The sequence below is a fragment of the Zonotrichia leucophrys genome, chromosome 3 (assembly GCF_028769735.1).
Source record: "Zonotrichia leucophrys gambelii isolate GWCS_2022_RI chromosome 3, RI_Zleu_2.0, whole genome shotgun sequence".
Lineage (NCBI taxonomy): Eukaryota > Metazoa > Chordata > Aves > Passeriformes > Passerellidae > Zonotrichia > Zonotrichia leucophrys.
In genome coordinates, this window is record NC_088172.1 from 24982978 (window position 1) to 25002989 (window position 20012).

At 36.9% G+C, this 20012-nt stretch overlaps 1 protein-coding gene across 2 annotated transcripts in view; it reads right to left on the reverse strand.

Annotated features, from left to right (window-relative positions):
* Positions 1-813: 813 nt before the first annotated feature.
* The window catches only part of EIPR1 (EARP complex and GARP complex interacting protein 1), a 72820-nt gene continuing 53621 nt past the window's right edge, over positions 814-20012 (reverse strand). The window contains exons 6-10 of one of the 2 annotated variants that reach the window (XM_064707671.1): positions 17824-17960; positions 14358-14525; positions 12988-13155; positions 12876-12899; positions 2685-3005 (exon numbers count right to left, since the gene is read on the reverse strand). In XM_064707671.1, coding sequence (XP_064563741.1) covers positions 2831-3005; positions 12876-12899; positions 12988-13155; positions 14358-14525; positions 17824-17960 — 672 coding nt within the window. In that variant the 3' untranslated portion in view covers positions 2685-2830. Of the gene's footprint in view, positions 3006-12875; positions 12900-12987; positions 13156-14357; positions 14526-17823; positions 17961-20012 lie in introns of both variants that reach the window. The other variant, XM_064707672.1, reaches the window with a different exon arrangement.

A 20012-nucleotide genomic window follows, 5' to 3' on the forward strand; every position in this document is an offset into this window, starting at 1 on the left:
GAGTGGTGGTCCACAGTACATAAAATAACTTTTTTCTCCCATATTAGTTACTTAACATTTCCTGCACTGAATTTCATCTACCGTTTTATCATCCATGAGCTAAGGCCATTTCATAATTCTTTGGCCATCCTTACTTCTCTGAACAGTCAAACTTTGCCATATTTTTCTACAGCCCTTTTTCCAAAAGGTCATGAGCACACTGTGAAGCACATGCCTAGGCACAGAGCCTTGTGGACTTCCCTGGTAATTAATTTTCTGCCACAAAACGTGATGATTTATTCCTGCTTCCTATTTCCTTTTAAATGGCTATTTCACCATTCTAGAACCCTTGCTTTCATCCTACAGCAGCTTGCTTGCTCCAACAGTCTGGGATGAAACCTTGTCAAAAGCCTTCCTTTTCAGAAGGTCACTTCCATATTGCTGCCAGTGCTGTACACACAGCCCAGATTCTGCTTTACAGACAACCGAAAATTATTAGAACTTGACCCTTCCCACTCTCCTGATTCTACTGTAATGCATTTTCATTCAAATTGGACCTGCTAGTCCCTTCCTTCCAGTGTTCATCCTCTCTCTTCCTCCCTACTGAGTGATACACACATTTAACAAGAATAAAACAAAAGATTTCTTGATATTATTTGTTTATAGAGCTTTCCAGTTCATATAAGCTTACAGTATTAAAGGAAATACAGCCACATAGAAATTAGCCCGAAATCTATCCTGCATTTATTACATGTTAAAAATCAAGTCAAATCCCACACAATGTCCGGCAATTTCCCCATCACCTTCACACTGCCACCCATATACACTGCCAGACAAAGTTTCATTAGACCTTTATTGCTAATGTGAAGAAAGCTTTAAGGAGTTCTGCTGTATACCAAAGATATACTGCAGAGGTTTTTTCCTTTTTTTTTTCAGAGGGGTGGGTGGGGAAGGTGGCACACAGGCGGGACAGACACGATACCCAACAAGATTTTGTGTCTGATGTAAAGCTCCACATAAAAAGCAGCAGCCCAGCCAAGGATTTTGACATTCAGACAACTGAAGTACTATTGATTTGGAAATGTAGTTCTTCTTACAGTATACAGGTGAATGGCTCATGCCTAATTACAGATTGAAATGATTTGAAATAGCACAAGTTTAAAATATAAATGCAGAAAATCAGATAATCAGAATTTCCAATGAAGCATTCATTCTGGAACAGATAGGTAACATCATTAACACAAATGCAAACAATAGTACAGATGATTTAATTGGATTACTTCACTCCTATGAATTTTTCCAAATAAGCTCCTTAAGAAAGCCAGAAATGGAATTCAACTGTCCTCTTTCCTGGATGTTTTGGCCTATAGCAGTCAGTCATGCTCTCCAAACGTGATCTCACTGAAGCAGCTGTGTGGACACAACAAATCACATGTGGACATTTTGATCCAAGAGTGGGTAAGGACAAGCAGAGGTGAGCAGCACGCTGTCCCTCACCACTAACACCAACAGTTGCCATAGCGACAGGAGGCATCACTGGAAGAGGTTGGTATTGATCTTTCCATCACATGTTCATTGCCATTTCTTCAGAGTAGTCTTATACAATGCTACCACAACCAACACTGTCACACATACCCAAGTTCTGAAGCTAAAGGAAAATAATAGTGTTGAAAAGGCAGCAGGGAATAATTAATATTACACTTAGCCTGGGTACACAAAGAGCAAACAGCAAATCTTCATCTTAGTGCAAGCTCTGCCAGGGGAAGACAGGATGTCAATATGTACAGGAATGTTTCACCATGCCTTCCACCTACGCTTGAAATTTCCTGTGTATTCTCCTACAGCGCAGCATCTGCCTGTTCTCAGCATTTGTAACAACATAGCAACCAATGTCTAGGTCACCTATTGCAAAAAGTAGGATATAGCAAAGGCTATTTTGTGCTTAGCTGCAAGCCTTTTACATTATGCCAGCATACTGGAGATTGGCACAGATCCAGTAGGGTAAGAAAGTCTAAGTAGACAAATATTAGAGGAGATTTTTCAGGTCAACAGTAGCATAGCTCCAGAGTCCCTCAAGAACAACTTAACCTATAAATATGGGATAACACATTATGTGAGTATATCAGAGATTTTGGTTAAAGACTAATATTGTTTCCAGTAACAATACATATCTGAGAATTGCAAAATAATACGTATCTGAGAACTGAGAATTAGTTCACAATTTGCAGGATTTTACTTTGTTGCTACTACCAAAAGGCTCAAATGAAAATTATATTTTGAAGGTTTCACAAAAAACATTCCTTCTGAAGACATGCAAAAGTGGGAGAAAAAGTGTTTAAAATATTAGATGGTATATTAAGAAAGCCTGTTAAGACCACTTCCAACTGTATTTATAGCCAGAACAATTAGTGGAACACGGCCCTAGCTAAAAGCAGAAGGCTGCATGTACAAGAAATGTAGAATATTATTCTTGAAAACAAGTAGATCACTTCTGCTACATGAAACCTACAGTGACCCAGTTTTGTATCAGCATAACATTTCTATAATTCCTTATATTTGCATTAATCTGATGTAATAAAGCAATAGTATGGAATGTACCCATTATCACCAGAAACTTTAGAGTTCATAAAGTGATTAACCCCTCAATCATCTAGGTAGCATAGCCTTCAGAAAATGCATCATAGTTCCATAAGGCAAATATAAAAGAAAAAATTAGAAGTCCACATCAGTAGAGATTTTCCTAACAAAATTGTAACTTTTATACTTAAAAAAACAGATCCTGAAAAAACCCTTTAACAATACCTACCAGTTGTGTACATCAAGTTAACAGCTCCAGAATAACTCAAACAAATTATAACAGTATATGATATTTAAGGGCTCTTGGAACCCTGTTAATAACCAGTCTCCCATCATAACTTAAAGATGCAAACAGCCACGGGTCTGCTGAGGACCATTCAACTGCATATACGCTATCTTCGTGTTCTTCATACGTAGCTATTACACTGTCCTGAAGGGGCTCTTTAATCCTAAAATTGAAAACAAACACCAAAAAATTAGTAAGGATTTGTGGGCACACTTGATTTCAAAGGCCATATTAAGTGTCACTTGCATCAAGATACATAAAGTCCCATTTAAAGTATAAGAATGCAGTAGTAGATTCTAAGGGAATATTTTACACCTTATGTCTGCATGACAGCAAAGTCAAGTCAGTGCAAAAGACCCCATTTACAGGGACAAAGTAACTCTTACTCTAAATTTCAGTGCATTTCCTGTTTCTCAGAACCTACACTAAGCATCTCTCTCTCACTCTAAAGCAAGGTAAGCTACGTAGCATGATCTAAATGCGCAACTTTGCACAAACATCTTTTCTCTCATCATGTTACATCCCATCTTCTTCCCCCTTCATTGTTAAATGAATTCTTAAAATAATACACGGTCTTTGAGATACGTAGATGGGTAAGAAGTTGCAGCCCCTAAACATCCCACGCTTTCCAGAATTATGGAAGGGGATGGAACCACCACTCTGATTTTTATCTCCCACTGCTACTTATATCAGCACCAGATTCTCATCCACTATTGTATAACCCTCCTCTCACTGCAGCAGTAAAGCTCCTGGTCACCTACATCATAGGAGAGACACAAATTGCCTTCTACATTGTAAATGTTCAAGAGATTTAGGAAACTCTCTGAAGCCCAAACCAAGTACTCAAGAGTCATTGACTGTACTCTGCTAACTGAGCACAGCCCCTCCTGCCTCCATTCCCAAGGCCAGTCTCTCCTCTCAAAGCACCACTACGGCACATTATTCTGTAGCTACAGGGTAGGGGGATGACCTTAGAGCTCCTTTCAGCCACAGAGAATTGTCTGTCTGACAAGAATCAGTGAGCCCTTCAGAGGCATCTCTCTGCCTCCTAGAAACAGCCCTGCAGTACAGCTGCAACCCTCCTCATGGAAAGCAAAGCCAAAGAGCCTTGTGAATGTCACTCAATCATTTAAACAGATGCTGCTGCTACAGAAATGAAGTGTTATTATTGGCTGCCTGTGCCCTTTCCTGCTGCTCTCTGAAAGCATGCAGTTCTGCAATCATAAAGCCTGAATGGAGCACAGTAGGATCTTCTGCAGGGTATTGCTGCCCCACCTAGCCAGCTGAGAATCTAACACTGCAATTAAAATTCAATTGAGTTTAATGAAGAAACCAAAAGCAGACTCATACGGTAGAATAGCTTCAGATATGTATTTTCAAGGATTTTTACCATTTACTTGTGCTACATTAAAGGTCAACTAACCAAAAAAGGTCACAGGACTACCAACACCTAGTCCCTGGTTAACTGCAGTTAATTGTTTTGCAGCTCTCCTGAATATAAACTTTGATACAAACCTACTAACAGCAGAGAGCTAAAGAACACATACAGACACTTCATCTCCTGCAACGTGTTTTTCTAACTTCCTGCTAACTGACATGCCTGGTTAAGTGAAAGTTGGTCATGTCCCCAGACAGCAATGTGCTTCGTGCAGTGCTCACCCACTTACCCACAACTCCATTATTCTGAAGGTTTCAGATGTCTCTCTGGATGAGCAGGGGAGTAATGCACACTGCACACAGCTGTCAGGGGACATGACCGACTTTCAGCTAACCAGGAATCTCGGTTAACCCAAGGCTGGATAAACAAGGACAAATAAGCTTCTAGATTACACTATTTTCTGTATGCACACAGTTGTTTCAGTGTTTCATTTAAATAACACAACTCATCTAAATTAATTTACAGGAGTCATAAGGGGAATGAATGTTTGGGAAATAAGCCTGTAGATGAATTTGTGTTTGGCATTTCCATTTATAAGTACAGTTTTTAACTGGGTTTTATTGTTGTATATACACTGAATTTCTTCTTTGGTATATAAGTAAATTTTGTGCCTTCCCAGAAAAAAGAAAGCATACTATTCCAATGTGGTCTTCAGGAAAATGGAACAGCCTTGAAACAGTTATTGAGAATCAGACAATCCTTATGGAAGTGATCACTTGGTGTAAAAGAGACACTATACAAGACAATCAGGATGGAAAAAAATAATCTCAAACCGACATGTGTCTCAGGAACAATACAGAAGATCCAAAAGAAATTGTCCATGAGCATCCTTTACAATCACAATGAATGAAAATAGATGAGCTTTTAAATTATGCAATGGGTAATGAGCCCAGAAGGATTCTGCTAGTGGAATAAAAAGTGGAATTCATTTCATGTATGTGAAAGACTGTTCTAAAACATTAAAAAAACCCCAAAAACAATATAAGGAGCTGACTTGTTTGTGATGAGTTTTTTTCCCTCACAACAGGAATCTCTTAGAGGCAGACTACCTTACCCGATGCTAAGAGATTTCTGAGAAAACACCTCAGATTTCTCTCATTTTGGCTATGTTTGCTTTTCTTTGTAATCCAAGAATAGGCTGAGGACACTATTTTTGTATCTATATTAATCTAGGTATTTAGAATTGCTCTGCTCCTGAGTCACACAACTATTTATGCACCCCCCAAAAAATTTTACACATCTTTTACACATATTTATTTATTAAAGAATCATCTCAGATTAACAAGAAGAATAGCTGTGCAGAACTGGATATGAAATAGACTTTCTTCTATGCTACTTTAATATCGGTATAATTCACATGGTTGCCGGAACAGAGAGGTATCTGTTTTTACTTAAAAGCTGCAGGCTATAAAAACAGCTGTATGTAGATATATATATATAGCATGCATGTGTGTACAAAACAGCTATGTATAGCATGGACAGCTACACTATATAGCTAGTCCAGTGTGCCACAGATGTAGGTGCTTGGCCTACTGATCCCATGATTGAGAAATGGTGATGTGCAAGGCCAGCAGCTGGACTCAATGAGCCTCGTGGGTCCCTTCCAACTCAGCTCATTCTGTGATTCTGTGACTGCATTTGATAGTGTACTTGGTAATCCCTTGTTACACCTGGCAAGCTTAGTAAGCTATTTTCTTCCTTGCCCCAGATCTTCTTGACCCTTAAAATGCTTCTTTAGTTTCTTACTTTCCTATCTGTTTTGAAGATTTTATTCTGACCAGACTAAAATACCTTTTCTTCTATATGTTCTTGCACTGCATCAACTGACAATGCACCACATTCCCTTTGCCACCAAGAAATCATAGTATGAGATGTGCAGTCTCTACCTACATCATGCATAAATTTCAGACATGTTCCACACAGAACTGAAAATAGACTGTTTTCTCTGTAGTCTTATTCAAACAGCATGACCCCTACCAGCTTCTATGAAAGGAGAGAAGCTTTTATTTTACTAGATAACTTTGAGGTTAATTGTGTTACAGATTCAAGAAAGAAGCTTGTTCAGCCTTGGATAATTGTTTTCATGTAGAAAGCTGTTATTTCCAATTACTTCTCATGGTAACAACCACTTAAGTTTGCAGTGCTTGCAATTCTGTTTTGTCACCACAGCATTCAATAAAATATGGTTTTCAGTCAGCAAAAATCATTAATTCCTTATCACAGTCAAAATTAAATCCTCTTTAATCTAAAAATCACTATGAAAGGGAAAGGAATCAATAGAGCAGCAGCATATGCTGCAGCATCCAAAAATGAATCCTGAAAAGCATAGCACTGGATTCTAGTTTAAGCCCATGGATGCACCTTCCTTTTGACGTCAAGAGAAAATTGTTTCTGGTAAGATTAGACAATACACTACTTGCCTTTTAAAAAGCCTAAATTCAAGTATATTTATCCTTGAACACATTTTTAATAGATAATAATTGGCCATTCATACTATTCCAAACATCATAATTTTTTTTTATTCAAAAAAGATGTTTCTGAACTGCTTCCCCAGGAAAACAGGAAAAGCGTATTTTTATGTAACAGGTTTCATAGATGTCCTAATGTGAAAAATAAATTAAGGAAAGTATACTTGCTGATGAATGTTAAAGAAATACTACAGGAAAACCAGAAGCTTTTAAAGAAAATAATATTGGAACTGAAAAGTGCTGCTGCACTACATTTTGCTCAGCTTCTTACACACCCAACAAAGTAGTCCGGAATCCTGGCATTCCCCAAAAGAGAAACTATTTAACCTGTTTTAATTAATTAGGTCTCTTGCTTGATTCCATAGCATAATCCTATGATTTCAGGTTTCTCCAAGACATTAATATCAAAAGCAAAATAGCATCAAATTCAACACTGCTGACAGCTGTGTGAAAATATCCTGAAAGCCTGCCTCAGCACGTTTGGCAAATACTTTTGAAAAGATCAAGGCTGACAAATCTCTCTCCTGGAGTCACAGATGCGAATACAAAGGTGCTACGTTAGCTTGCACAGCTCATATGTAATATTGTGAAACCACATTATTTATTCAAAAATCTCTAAACTCCATTTTCTATCATGAAAAGTGGATATCACCAACTTCTTTAGATAGAATTTTGAAGAAAGTCTCTTTCTACAGAGAGGGCGACCACCATTTCCTTTCTGGTCCATTCCAATAGCTGAAGATGTTTCCACACATAACATCTCATTAAAAACTTCATGATCTCAAGTGAGATACTCTGTACAGGAAGAACTAATCCTTTACATCCCTCAGCATTAAATATAAAATATTAAGAAGTGCTTGTGTTAGATCTTCTGTTTGTATTTAAGGACATTATAGCTAACATCTATGACAAAAAAAGATGGAAACATAAACCTTCAGGAAAAACTGTATTTTCTGGTACAATCCTCAAAGGATAACAAAGATTATCATTATTTTAGAACATATCATCAAAAAATGTAAGATAAGTGAGAAGGCAGCATCCTGACCTTGGCAATCAGTTCTGCCAGTGAAAACAGCAAACATCTTAAAGCCTGTAAATCCCACAGAAAACTAAGGGAACTGGTAGCTTAAACTGCAAAATTAAAGTTTTAGGATGGCTTCCTTTCCAGAACTGACATATAAACTCAAAATGTTATTGACTATATAAATATTTTCATTTTTATGGATGCAGAATAAGTTTTTTCTCTTAAAGAGTACGTCCTCCATTACCAGATGGGCCTTGTCGCAAAGTTCTGGCTACAGAAGTATTGAAGAATAAAAACACTGCTGTAGATACAGCATTTACCTTGCTCCAAATATTCTTCTCATGCTGTGTATCACCAGCATACCAAACAGAGATCTACACAGTGCATAATTTAAACCTATAAGCCAAAAACACATATTGGAGTAACTGAAGAAAAGGAATCCTGATCAGGAAGTAAAGATGGCCACACTAAACTGCCAGAACTTAGTAGCTTTCTTTTATTGTTAGAAAGAACAATGTAGGGTTTAAATGACTATCAGAATAATTTAATACAGTAACATACAGACTCAGTCACTAACATCAGAATTTTGGATGACCAAAGACTAAAGGATGGATATAAGACACTCACTAGCTCCCTCAGGAGGAAGACAGTTCCCAATGCTCTCCTAGTATCTCACACTGACAGGAGCTGACAGTCACCTTCAGGAGATTTAGGACTCAAGCTAGCTTAGTGTTGCAGGGAGAAAGCTCTTGCAACAACAGAATACAAAGCCACCAAAGGAGGTCAATGAGAAGCCTGACAAGCAATTGCATCCACAGATGTGGAATGATTCCATGGTTTGAAAATTTTGTTCAAACCTAGGCATTGAAAATCCCTCCTCATGTTTTTATCCAGGCTTATAAGCTTTGTTTTGGGGATGAAACCTAAATGAACCCAAGATGTACTCACCCTCATCTGTTCTACTTTCATTTATTTTGTACACTTTTTTCTACCTTTGGATCAAGGTGCTAGAAACTGAACTAGTACAGCACTTCATTCTCTGTTGTGGGTTTTTTTTTCCCCCCATATTTGAACTGTGCTTTAAATAATCCAGACTGGGGACTTGACCAGAATATAGCATAGCTGTCCTTTGGCCACATGCCTATAGCTCTTCTCCGTGGACAACTCAGCCTCTTCTTGGACAACCTATTTTCAACAGTGGCTTTGTGCTTCCCATGCCGAGAGCAATGAAGCCTTTCTTAATTCAGTGCAAAAAAACAAACACAGTTGGCATGTTTCTCCTAGATAAATTTCACAAAAACCATGCAAGCACAGCTGGCACATTTTAGAATAAACAAAAACACAGTTAGTGAGAGCAGATAAGAATATGGCTGATAGCAAAGGAAAAGCATACATGGAAGAATCAGAAGTCCCCAAAGATTATTCAGAAGGCAGTAAATGTCCCTGAACTGCCAATAGTCAGGGGCTTGCAACATACGCAGGGGAAGTACATCTCCTTTTCCTATTTTATTATTTTTTCTCCTGACTACTGTGAGACACATGATACATGCTAGGAAGACCTTTGACATGACACAGGGAAGCTGCCTGCTCTTACCTTTTTTGACTGATAGAGAAACAACAGCAGCAGCTAAACAGTAGGGAAAAGACAGACTTGACTTAGAGTCTGACCTAAACCAGCAGTTAAAAGGAACCAGTTGTCACTTGATTTCAGCAAGAGATAGATCTTCATGCAACAGTCCTAGTTATATTGCTTATTCAAGCATGTTCTGGTCTCTAAGATGGGAGCAGACAGGCCCAAGATGTCAACAGACAAACACTGAAGGAAGAACACACTAAGAAGAAATTCTTATGAAGACTCTTCATAAGACAATTCATACTATCTTTTAGTTTGTCTACTCATTATGCAATGAACTTGAATTCTTTTCTTTTGAAAAAATTTATCTCCAAATAATTATTTTCAGTTTGGAACCTTAAAACCAGGCAACTACAGCAGTAAATCTGGCAAGAATTGAGACTCATGCATAGCTCAACATGGTTGAACAAGGAAGGGTAAAGTGACACACTATTTGTTTTTGTCTCCAACCAAGAAATAAAGTAAAAATAAGGAAATTTACGCTAAAAGATATTAAGAATTAACAAGTCTTAAAGTACTCAAGAAGCAGTTTTAACTGTTCAATGTTTTCAAAATATGGGGACTTTACTAAGTAGAAAAAACAATAAACCTTTGAAAATAAAACTGACACATACTCATCATTTTTATATTCATTCCAAGGAGGATTTTCACAAGTGATTCTGTTCAGGAAAATAAAATGCAGAAAGTCTTTTTCTTTGTTTCCACTTGATATTTTAACTTTCCAAGAGAGATATGGTACTCAGTCTGAGGGGGCTAAAGACACAAGTTGTAAAAATACAGGCTCTTCCTGGTGTATTTCAAGATACACCTGAAGAAGACATTCTATTTATCAGTATTTGTGTGCTGTTTAACAACAAATCAGATGTCCTCCAAAAACAGGATAAATAAACCTTGTGAGACTATAGCACTTTCTGAAAAGTCTAGAACACACCTAAGCAAAAAAAAAAAAAAAAACAACCAAACAAAAAACCAACCAAACAAACAAAACAAAAAACCACCACCAAAAAAAAAAAACAAACACACCCCTCCCTCATTCAACCATAGAGTGAAAATCTGTATTTTACCAAAGACAGTACCCATGGAATGGTGTAACAGACTCTTCACAGAGGTCTCTAGGAGGGTATCGGAGCTGAAATACTTGGCACTAGTGGTTGACTAACAAGAAGTATTCCCAACAGCTATTATGCCCTACTTCATTTGTGTACTCAGAACTAAACAGACATATATTTGGCAACAGTTCAAGGCTGCAGCAGCTTGCAAACATCCTTCTGACTCAACTCATAACAAGGGGGCAGAAGAGGGAGCCGAAAACAAGACTTTCACAGTACCAAGCAAAGGTTACAAAAGCTAATGTGCTTTCCCAGGTTTTATAAAAAACAGGTGAGCAGTGGAAAAGCACATATTTAAAAAGCAAATGCAGAATTGATACTCTTGTAGCCTCCAGGAACAGGCAAGGACTCTATATTATTACTATACAAGTCATTCATGATGTGGTTTACATCCATCCCACAGCCATGGGAAAAGATGCATTATATTTGTTGTATTGCACTGGATGATCTTGGATTAAAAATTTCATATTCTAGAACAATGACTCAATGTTTTAATGAGGCAATCTATACAGTCTAAAATCCACAGAAGTTCAGCATTACAGATAATGTACTGCACAATGTCTGTCAGAATGCTATTTACACTTGTGATATTTTTAATGTATTCCCACCACATTAAAAAAATGTGGTCTCTTTCTCATTTCCACTAATGCTATTTGTTTTCCATTCAGAACAGAATAAATTGCAATCTCCAGCCAAAGATAAGGAACCAAAAGATGTCCCTGCCTATGGCAGGGGAGTTGAAACTAGGTGATCTTTAAGAACCCTTCCAACACAAACCATTCTTTGATTTTATATTTAAAACACTGCAACTCAGTTACATTCTAGAAAGTATATACTGCTGATGTGAGCAAATTTTTAGGTATTTAATTTGATACTCCTTGATTTTTCAGGCACTTACAATACACGGAGAAAAATCTTCTAATGAAATGTGGTACACTTAAAATAAACCTTTTCTATATTTAGAGTAACTTTCTTACTTAGTATTAAAATATAATCGTTTCCAGGTCCATAGTTTAAATGAAGCCAAAACACCAAAACTATTTGGAGTAAAACTACATATATATTAATAAAATTAAGGTTCAGGAGCAACCATAAAAATGCAACTAGAGAAGTAACCTAAACTTTAAGAATTTTAGCTGAAACATCTAGCAAACACAGCTGAATACCTAGTGGATCTTTTTTGTAATTTCCTTATCACATCTGACTATTCTTTATTTTAAAAGATCATTCAGGAGTTAATCTGCCTGTGTCATTGCAGACAGCTTAGCAGAGCTGTGCAGAAGAGGGCAATGGAGCTGGTGAAGGGTCTAACGAGTCATATGAGGAGGGGTTGAGGGAGCTGGGGCTGCCTAGTCTGCAGGAGGCTCAGGGGTGACCTTACTGCCCTCTACATAACAGGATATTGTAGCCAGCTGGGGTTCAGTCTCTTCTCCCATGCATCAAGCGACAGGAGGGGACACAGCCTCAAGCTATACGAGGGGAGGGTTAGGTTGGACATTTAGAGAAATTTCTTCACAGAAAGGGTGATTAGAAATTGGAATGGGCTGCCCAGAGAGGCGGTGGAATCACCATCCCTGGGGGTGTTCAAGGAAATACTGAGGGTGGCAGTCATTGCCAGGGTCTAGCTGACACAATGATGTTCAGTCATATGTTGGACTCTGATCTCAGAGGCCTTTCCAATCTAATTCATTCTGTAATTCTGTGATTCACTTTGTAAAGGAAGAGTTTGCTGAAGATCACTATGAAAGCTAATAACAAAATTAAAAAGCCTCAGCTCAACCTCAATCTACAGAGCTTCCTATATACACATGTATACAGTTAATTTACTAAAACCCCATCCATACAAAATTCATAAGGAAAAGATTTGATTCCATACAAACCAAATGGATGGGTTTACCACATTTGCCAACAGCATGCACTATTCTCTACCAAGAGTGTTGAAACCAAGCTTCTGGTTTGCTTGATCTAGATCTGATGAGTTACTGGATTCCAGAGCAGTCAGAGATGTTAAAAGCAAAATTAAAAACAAAAATAATAATGTGTTTATACTTCATTTCTTCTGCTCATGCAGAAGCTTATCATTAGACTGGTAACATTTCCCAAAGGTCCTAACACATACACAGAAAATACAAAAGCATATTTTCAAATTGCAATTTAACCCAGATTATTCTACATGCTTGACTTGAACCAGAGCTCCCTCAAAGTGAATCTTTTCACCAACCCAGTGGACTTAAGGACTGATCCTCAGCATCACCATTTCCTTCCTACCAGTGAATGTGGAGTGGCCATGCCAATCAGATTTAAAGAGTGTATTCCACCCAAGACTGAATAAAGAACAAAGTGGGAATTCTAACTACTTACCTGAAAGGCCTGTACACAGAAATCCTAGTCAGCAAAAAAAAAATAGCATGTAAACCATTACAATGAAACTACAAATTATAAGCATCTATATAAAACTCAGGAAACTTCATACTTCTCTTCTTGATGCTGGTCCTCCTGGTCACTGAGCTCATCATCATCTACCATATGGCCAAATGGTTCAGAAGAAATTGATACCATATTAGACAGTATAACTCTGCTATCACTGCTTCCTGTAAGGATCAGCTGATCATGAGAATGATTGTATCTGACATTCCAGACCCTAAAAAAGTTAAAATCAGACAGAATGAGAGACTATTCATAGTAGGTAGTGCATCACTGTTAAACAAGTTTTTTAAGAGCAGCACTAAAAATTCATCTTTTCAATGTTTTAAATATGCATAGAAGTAACATGCCTCATTCCAAAGACCATTTTTTTGCCATCTTCATTAGCCTTTTAAGCTTCCATGTCACCTGTTTTCTATGAGGCATCTTTAAAATTCAACAATTAAATTAAAAACAAAACAAAACCAAATCACACCATTCAATGGTATCATTCCTTGAGGGTACAGGCCAATTCATTGTTGAGTAAGCCAGGTAAGTATTTAAGTCCTGAATATAAAAATTTCCCCAAGGCAAAATATGGATTAAAAATAGCCTTTTAAACAAAAAACTTGCAACATTTTTACAGTGAAGTTTAAAAGAGATCATAAAACAAATGTAGGACTATATTTCTCTTCAATTTTTACATAGCAAGTTAATACCAAATGTCTTATGGTTCTTGTTTTGTTCTTTTTCTTTGAATATTCTGAAGAAAAAAAGTATAAATAATGCTTCTGTTAATTCCCATCTTCATCTCCCTTGAAGTAGCTTTAGGGACTGGATCTATTTTGCAAGAATTACTCTAACCCAAATTTTATAAAATATGAATAATTCATCTTTTCTTAAGCACTGAAATTATCAGGCAAGAGTTGCTCCTTACTCCAGCCACAGGCCAGTGCAGTAGATACTGGCTCTAAATGTTATTTCAGAGAATAAAATTCTTCACGGCAGACTGTGAAGAACATAAAAAAGTTGAGCTGCATTACTGAATATTTCAACCATGTGACAAGAGAAGGATGGATGGCAGCTGCTTTATTACTGCACATCAGGTGCAGCACATCAGACTCCATTTGGGAAGGCACACCTGTGTCCCAGCTGGGCCCCACGGGCCAAGTTCTGTGCTGTGCTTCTCAAAGGTGTACCCATCTCCCAGCAATGCTAACAACAGTTTCTTGCCAATTAGACTAATGTTGTCTAAACTCTTAATTTACAATTACACAAGGAACACTGACATGCTGAAACTTTTCCTCTGTGCAAAAAAATGATTATGCACAACAGTACAAACACAGTTAGTTTGCATTGCTCCTAAACGATAAAATAATTAGCTGAATAAATGATATAAGCCATCCACCCACAAAACAGCATACAGATAATTTGTTCTACCAGTGGGAATGCTCCTCTAGTGTCTTCACTGGTTCAGTGACATTTCTCGTGTCCCAGAATTTCACCTTGCAGTCATCTCCACAGCTAGCCAGGTAGTACTGTTTATTGGGATTGAAGTCCAGGTCTCGTACCAGCTGTCCATGAGCATTTTCTATACAATATATCTGCCTGTAAAACATTAAAAGAGATTAAATGGTCTATAAAAGCTGACTGCACTCCACCTACACAAATCTGTTTCCCTGGAAACTTGCATAATCCCCTTAGCACCCACAGACCTAGAGTTCCCATTGCTATTGCAGAGTTTAGGGAATTCCCAGTTGTTAACAACAGTGACTTGTATAGATTTCTCAGCTTGCTTTGACACTTTGTTCCTTCCATGTTTGTTTTCATTAGGATCATCAGGAGTTAAAAGGAAATAGTAGTTCCAGATGATTCTAGCACAGCTCTGTAACAACTGTTATAAATGTCTAATAAACCACAACAGTTTCAGGTAAGAACTTCTTCACCCCCAAGTAGTTATACTAATGCCCTGTTTATGACATCTACTTCAGTAGGAAAAGCTGAGATGCAAAGATTGGAACAGATATCAACAACAACTTTTTATTACTGCTCTTTACTGAATTTACCTTCTTGAGCTCTTGCATTTATCACTAATTTACCCGTGGCCCTTAAACTACTCAGCCAGACACAACCTCATCCATCTGGACCACTTTAGAAAACATCTGTAGTACTGCTAACAACCTAGCATATCTATTCAAAACATCATGTGCCATCAGTTTGTGTCCCTACCTTGCCTCTTAAACTTGGGGGTTGTCTGATTTTTCCTGTTTCCACAATTGTATGACCAGTTTTCTCCAAGCCACCAATATATCATCTAAAGTTCTGCTTAGACTTGACCATCTCCTACAATCTTCACTGGAACTTTTCAACACTTGATGAGCTTTTTGTTTTTCTTTAGATGAAAAATGTTTCTCTTCAGTAAACATATTGACCAAAAATTCTTATTTCTTGTGAAAACTACATATACTTATAGCTTTCTGTCACGATCAGATAGTCTCTTGCTGTTAATATCTAACTACAAATACAAAGCAAAATTGCTCCAGAAGGAGAGATTCAAAGTTATCAGGCCTGTACTAAGCCCTGTCTTAACAGTTCTGGCCATCACCAGTGAAATTACTAAGAGATCTAGCATCAACACTCTCAGAGTTTGAGAGGCTAAGGATATCATTCAGGTATGCCTTTGTACCAAGTATTCTAGAAGTGGAATTCAAGCTTCCACTTATTTTTTAGAATATGTATATGGCAAAAATACTAAGTCTCAAGCATGCTTGCTGTGGTAAAACACAGCTTTCCTCCTTCACTGCACCTATCCCTTTTTTCTTGCATTGCTTAGACCTGTGTGTAAGGGCTTAAAAATACTACTGCCCATTGTATATTCAGGACTATTCACCATGAAAGACTTTATCCCAACTTAACTATTATTCTGACCATTTGATCCCTTTCCTCCCCAAATATGAATATTCTTTTCATCACTTTTCACCCTACCTGCAGCAATAATACATACACTAAATTTCCCCCTTACATTATAAGATTAGTGCCAGAACACATAAACATTTTCTCCAGCTATTGGCTCATATTATTCTTCTTACATATTATTTAGAATTTAGCCTTGGAGTCTGAATTTTCCTGATAAAATCCTCTCTCTAAATCCAATCAGCCTAATGTCTGTCTTCTCTGCTTCACAAGCTCTTCTCTGATTACAACTGCTTCTTAGTCTAGTCTAGGACTCTTCCTGACAATCATTTTTTTTCTCTCCCCTTCTTTGTTTGCTATGTCCAAAAGAATGTACTTCCTCTATCTTGCAGCTATCATAACCACACTCTGCAGGAGCAGCTAACTCCATCTGCTTCTAGTATTTCTCTTCAATTTGCTATTAGGACAGTTTTCTGCCCTTGAGTCCTCCCTCCTCCTTTTTATGCTTCTTATTCTGCCACAGTTTATATTGCCCTGACTTGAAACTCCTACTTCTAGCCTAACTAATCATTGTGAAATATTCACATAATAGACATATTACAGCCTAATGGAAGATGAGACTTACCATTGCACATACTTTTTCAGTATATTGCAAACAGCTCTTTGGCATAGCCTAGTTATCAAACTGGTTTAAGGACAAACCAGTTTTAAGGACTTATTTACTCTGAGCTTTACTTAAAGAAAATACAATAGTGGGATTTGCTTCTGTTAACCAAGCTACCCCTTTCACTGAGGATCTACAATATGCAGATGATCTAGCATTCATAGAAGTTACTCAGAGAATTCCTTTAATGCAAGGCAGAGATGCTTCTTGATGCTAATGAGACAGAGCATGAAGCAGACTTTACAATGTTTAATATTCTTTCTTCAAAAACACAAGCTTTGGCTAAAGATCTGCATGCTATATGTTAGAAAAAAAGCAAATTAATAAAACCCCTTCTCCTTTGTCCTCTCTTTCCACTCTTGTCTTCATAAGATGTCTTTATAAATGTAAGTATACACATTTCATAAAATTAGATTTTTATATATAATTTTACAAGACAAAGAACAGGACATTCAAACATGATTTTCTAACACTTGACAGGAAGTGACTTTTAATTATTGTATTTTTAACTTTTCTTCATTAAATAAATCTTTTCAGGAAAACCACAAAGACTAGCAAACAAGGGATTTATTGCTAAAACTCTGAGCTGGCAGGAACCACTGAACTAAATTTAAAGTCATCGCCCTTTAAAGCGACAAAAGTTATTACAAGACATCAGTCTTCTCAGTTTAGTGATAAATTACTATGTGCTAAGGGGATAAAGTGTACTTTTAAAAAAGCTTGAAGAGGCTTTAGTAGTCATGGCAACAGATGTGCACAACAGCACTCCTTTGCTTATCAAAATCACAACTAAGAAGGGGGGGAAATGCCTTATTAGGTATATTCAAAGCTTTTATTTGGTTATGATTTTGATAGATTCAGTGATTTCTTATAACCAGTACGCTACAATCATTAGTCTAGTATAGAACACTTTGTTAAAATAGAAGTGAAGAGTGAACTTGTGAATTGCCTTCAAAGATTAAAGTCGCCTTCAAATGCTATGAAGATAGTTCATAGCATAGTCAGGGCTGTTGTTAAAGCATTTTCAGGTTGAATTACAAAACAGCTTCATTCAGGTAATTCCTATGTATTGAACAAATCCTTGTGAGACTAGTACAGGGTTCAATAAAACTCAATATACAAGTTAAAATTGAAGCTGAGGGGGAATACCAGGGAAAAATCTTTGTTAAATTGTAACTATATCAGCTATGCAAGCCTTTCTATTCCTTTTATAAGACATAGGATTGCCACTTAGCATTTCAAACAAAAAACTTATGCTACAAGCAATGCAAAAATCTCTCTCCAAAGGAGATTGGTTTTCTAGAGAACATGACTGCAAGCTGTCCTTACCTCATGCTCCGTGTATCCCAGCCTCGGACAGTGGTATCGTTGGCCGTGGCAATCTGGGTACAATTGTGGTGTGGACTCCATCTGCCCGAAGTAAATTTTAATTGTCCTTTCCCTTCCAAGGCTGTGGAACTAGAGAGCTAAAATAATGAAACAAAGCTGGCAATGTTTCTAAATGTAACATTAAAATGAAATTAGTTGCAATGAAGACAAAGCTGTTCAACAGCCTATTGCTCCAAGTGCAACAGACTACCAAATCCGAAGATTGAAGGGAAAAAAAAAGTAAAGAAACAACAAATAAAAGCTAGAGCTAATTTTCTATCACTATTTTTTTAAAAGGCTTATGCAGTGTAATGTATGCCAAATTATTACAAGTACTGTATTATTCTATAAACTTAAAAAGTTTCAGATCATTGTTGAAACAATATGGGCACACTGCACAGATTTGTAGCTGTCACATACACACACACACACACACGTGCATTTAGCACAAGATTTTTTTCCATGTCAAAACGCCAAATTTTATCTGTAGCAACAGAATTATGGTGTCAAAGACTCTTTTTGAAAAATTTATAGCAGGTTTTAAAAATAAAGAAGTCAAGGCCCAGGTGCCCATGTCACCACATACATGCCTGTGAAAATAACAGTAGATACTAGATTACAAATCTACAATCTGTGAGATAAAAAGGTTTCAGTTCCAAAACCAGGCTTGCACATCCTAGAGCAGGCAGCTCTGCATCTCCACAGTTAATGAAAAGAAGGTCCAATGTAATCACCTTTCTCTTTGAAGTTGTATAGCAAGTTATCCCCCAGTTTTATGTGAACATGGGGGAAATCAAAGCTGCCTACACTGTAAATTACTTATACTTCTGATCACTTAGTGAAACTGTTTAATAGCTAAAGAGAAAGAGGAAAATCAAAATATTTGCATTTAATCAGATACAAAATTTACACAAATTTCAAGCAGCTACACAAACAGCAGATTTATTTCGTCATCTTTTACACAACTTTCATATTTCAAAATGTTTCATTATGAAGTATTTCACAAAAGCAGATTATGGCACGGGATCCTGTTGGATCCTAATGCAACATGAATATTCTTAGATTTTTCAGCACAAATATTATGCTTTGATGGATGAAAAAGACTAAAACATATAAACTGTTTACATAAACTTTAACTGATATCAACAGAAAAATATGCTGCCAATACTAAATGGCCTAAATCTATTTGTATATTGTACAAATGTTCATGCATGCATTTTGCTAAATTTTATTACTACAACTCCAACAAGAATTTCTTTAGCGCTGTGATTAAAAATCAAGGAATTACAATATTGTTTTTTTTATTTTTAAATAACATGGAATTCCCAGCATACAAGATCATATATTGCTCATGTGTTAATGAATAACATTAACACTTTGGCCAAACCTACTCCTCTAGAACAAATACTGTCTGAAAAAACCTTTCTACAACTCACAGATTATTAATAGAAAGAAAAAGCACTGCACAGAACACTGGACACTGGATAATACAATTAATTTTTATTTTTTGACACATACTAGATTCCAAGCTTAAGAGAATATTCATAGCTTGTGTAGGTCATTTCAAAAATTAAATAAGTTTCTTTAGAAAGCAGACTTGGCCATTCAAAGCTCAGACTGGGGGGAGGGAAGCCAATGCTATCACTGAAAACAAGATAGAACCAACAAAGGGAGTATATTTTCTCAGGTATTTAAAAAATCTGCTCTTGGGATGGAAAGCATCATAATATTCAAAACATGACTCAGGGCAGAGGGTCTTTGTCAGCAGTAGACTATACTTTCTCCAGCATTCGAGACATATATCCAGACACACACACACATACACAAACATTATATATATATATATATATATATATCACGTGTCTTCTCATTTTAACTTTTATAATGTAAGCTCCTATAAAAAGATCAAATTTTTCTTCTTTGCAGTCAAAAGTTTAGGGTTGAGGCCAGCACACACATACTGTGGTATTTCTTAATAAGATGTGAAAAAAATGACCTACATGCTAGATGGGCCAATTCATCCTTGCCTTCATAAGCAATTCATAAGTAAATTAAATGACATCTTTCCTTATACAGATGTCTAACTATATATGCAGACAAGTTCTCAATTGATTTGGTCTTCTTTTCCATGTCATCTACGAACCTACGAA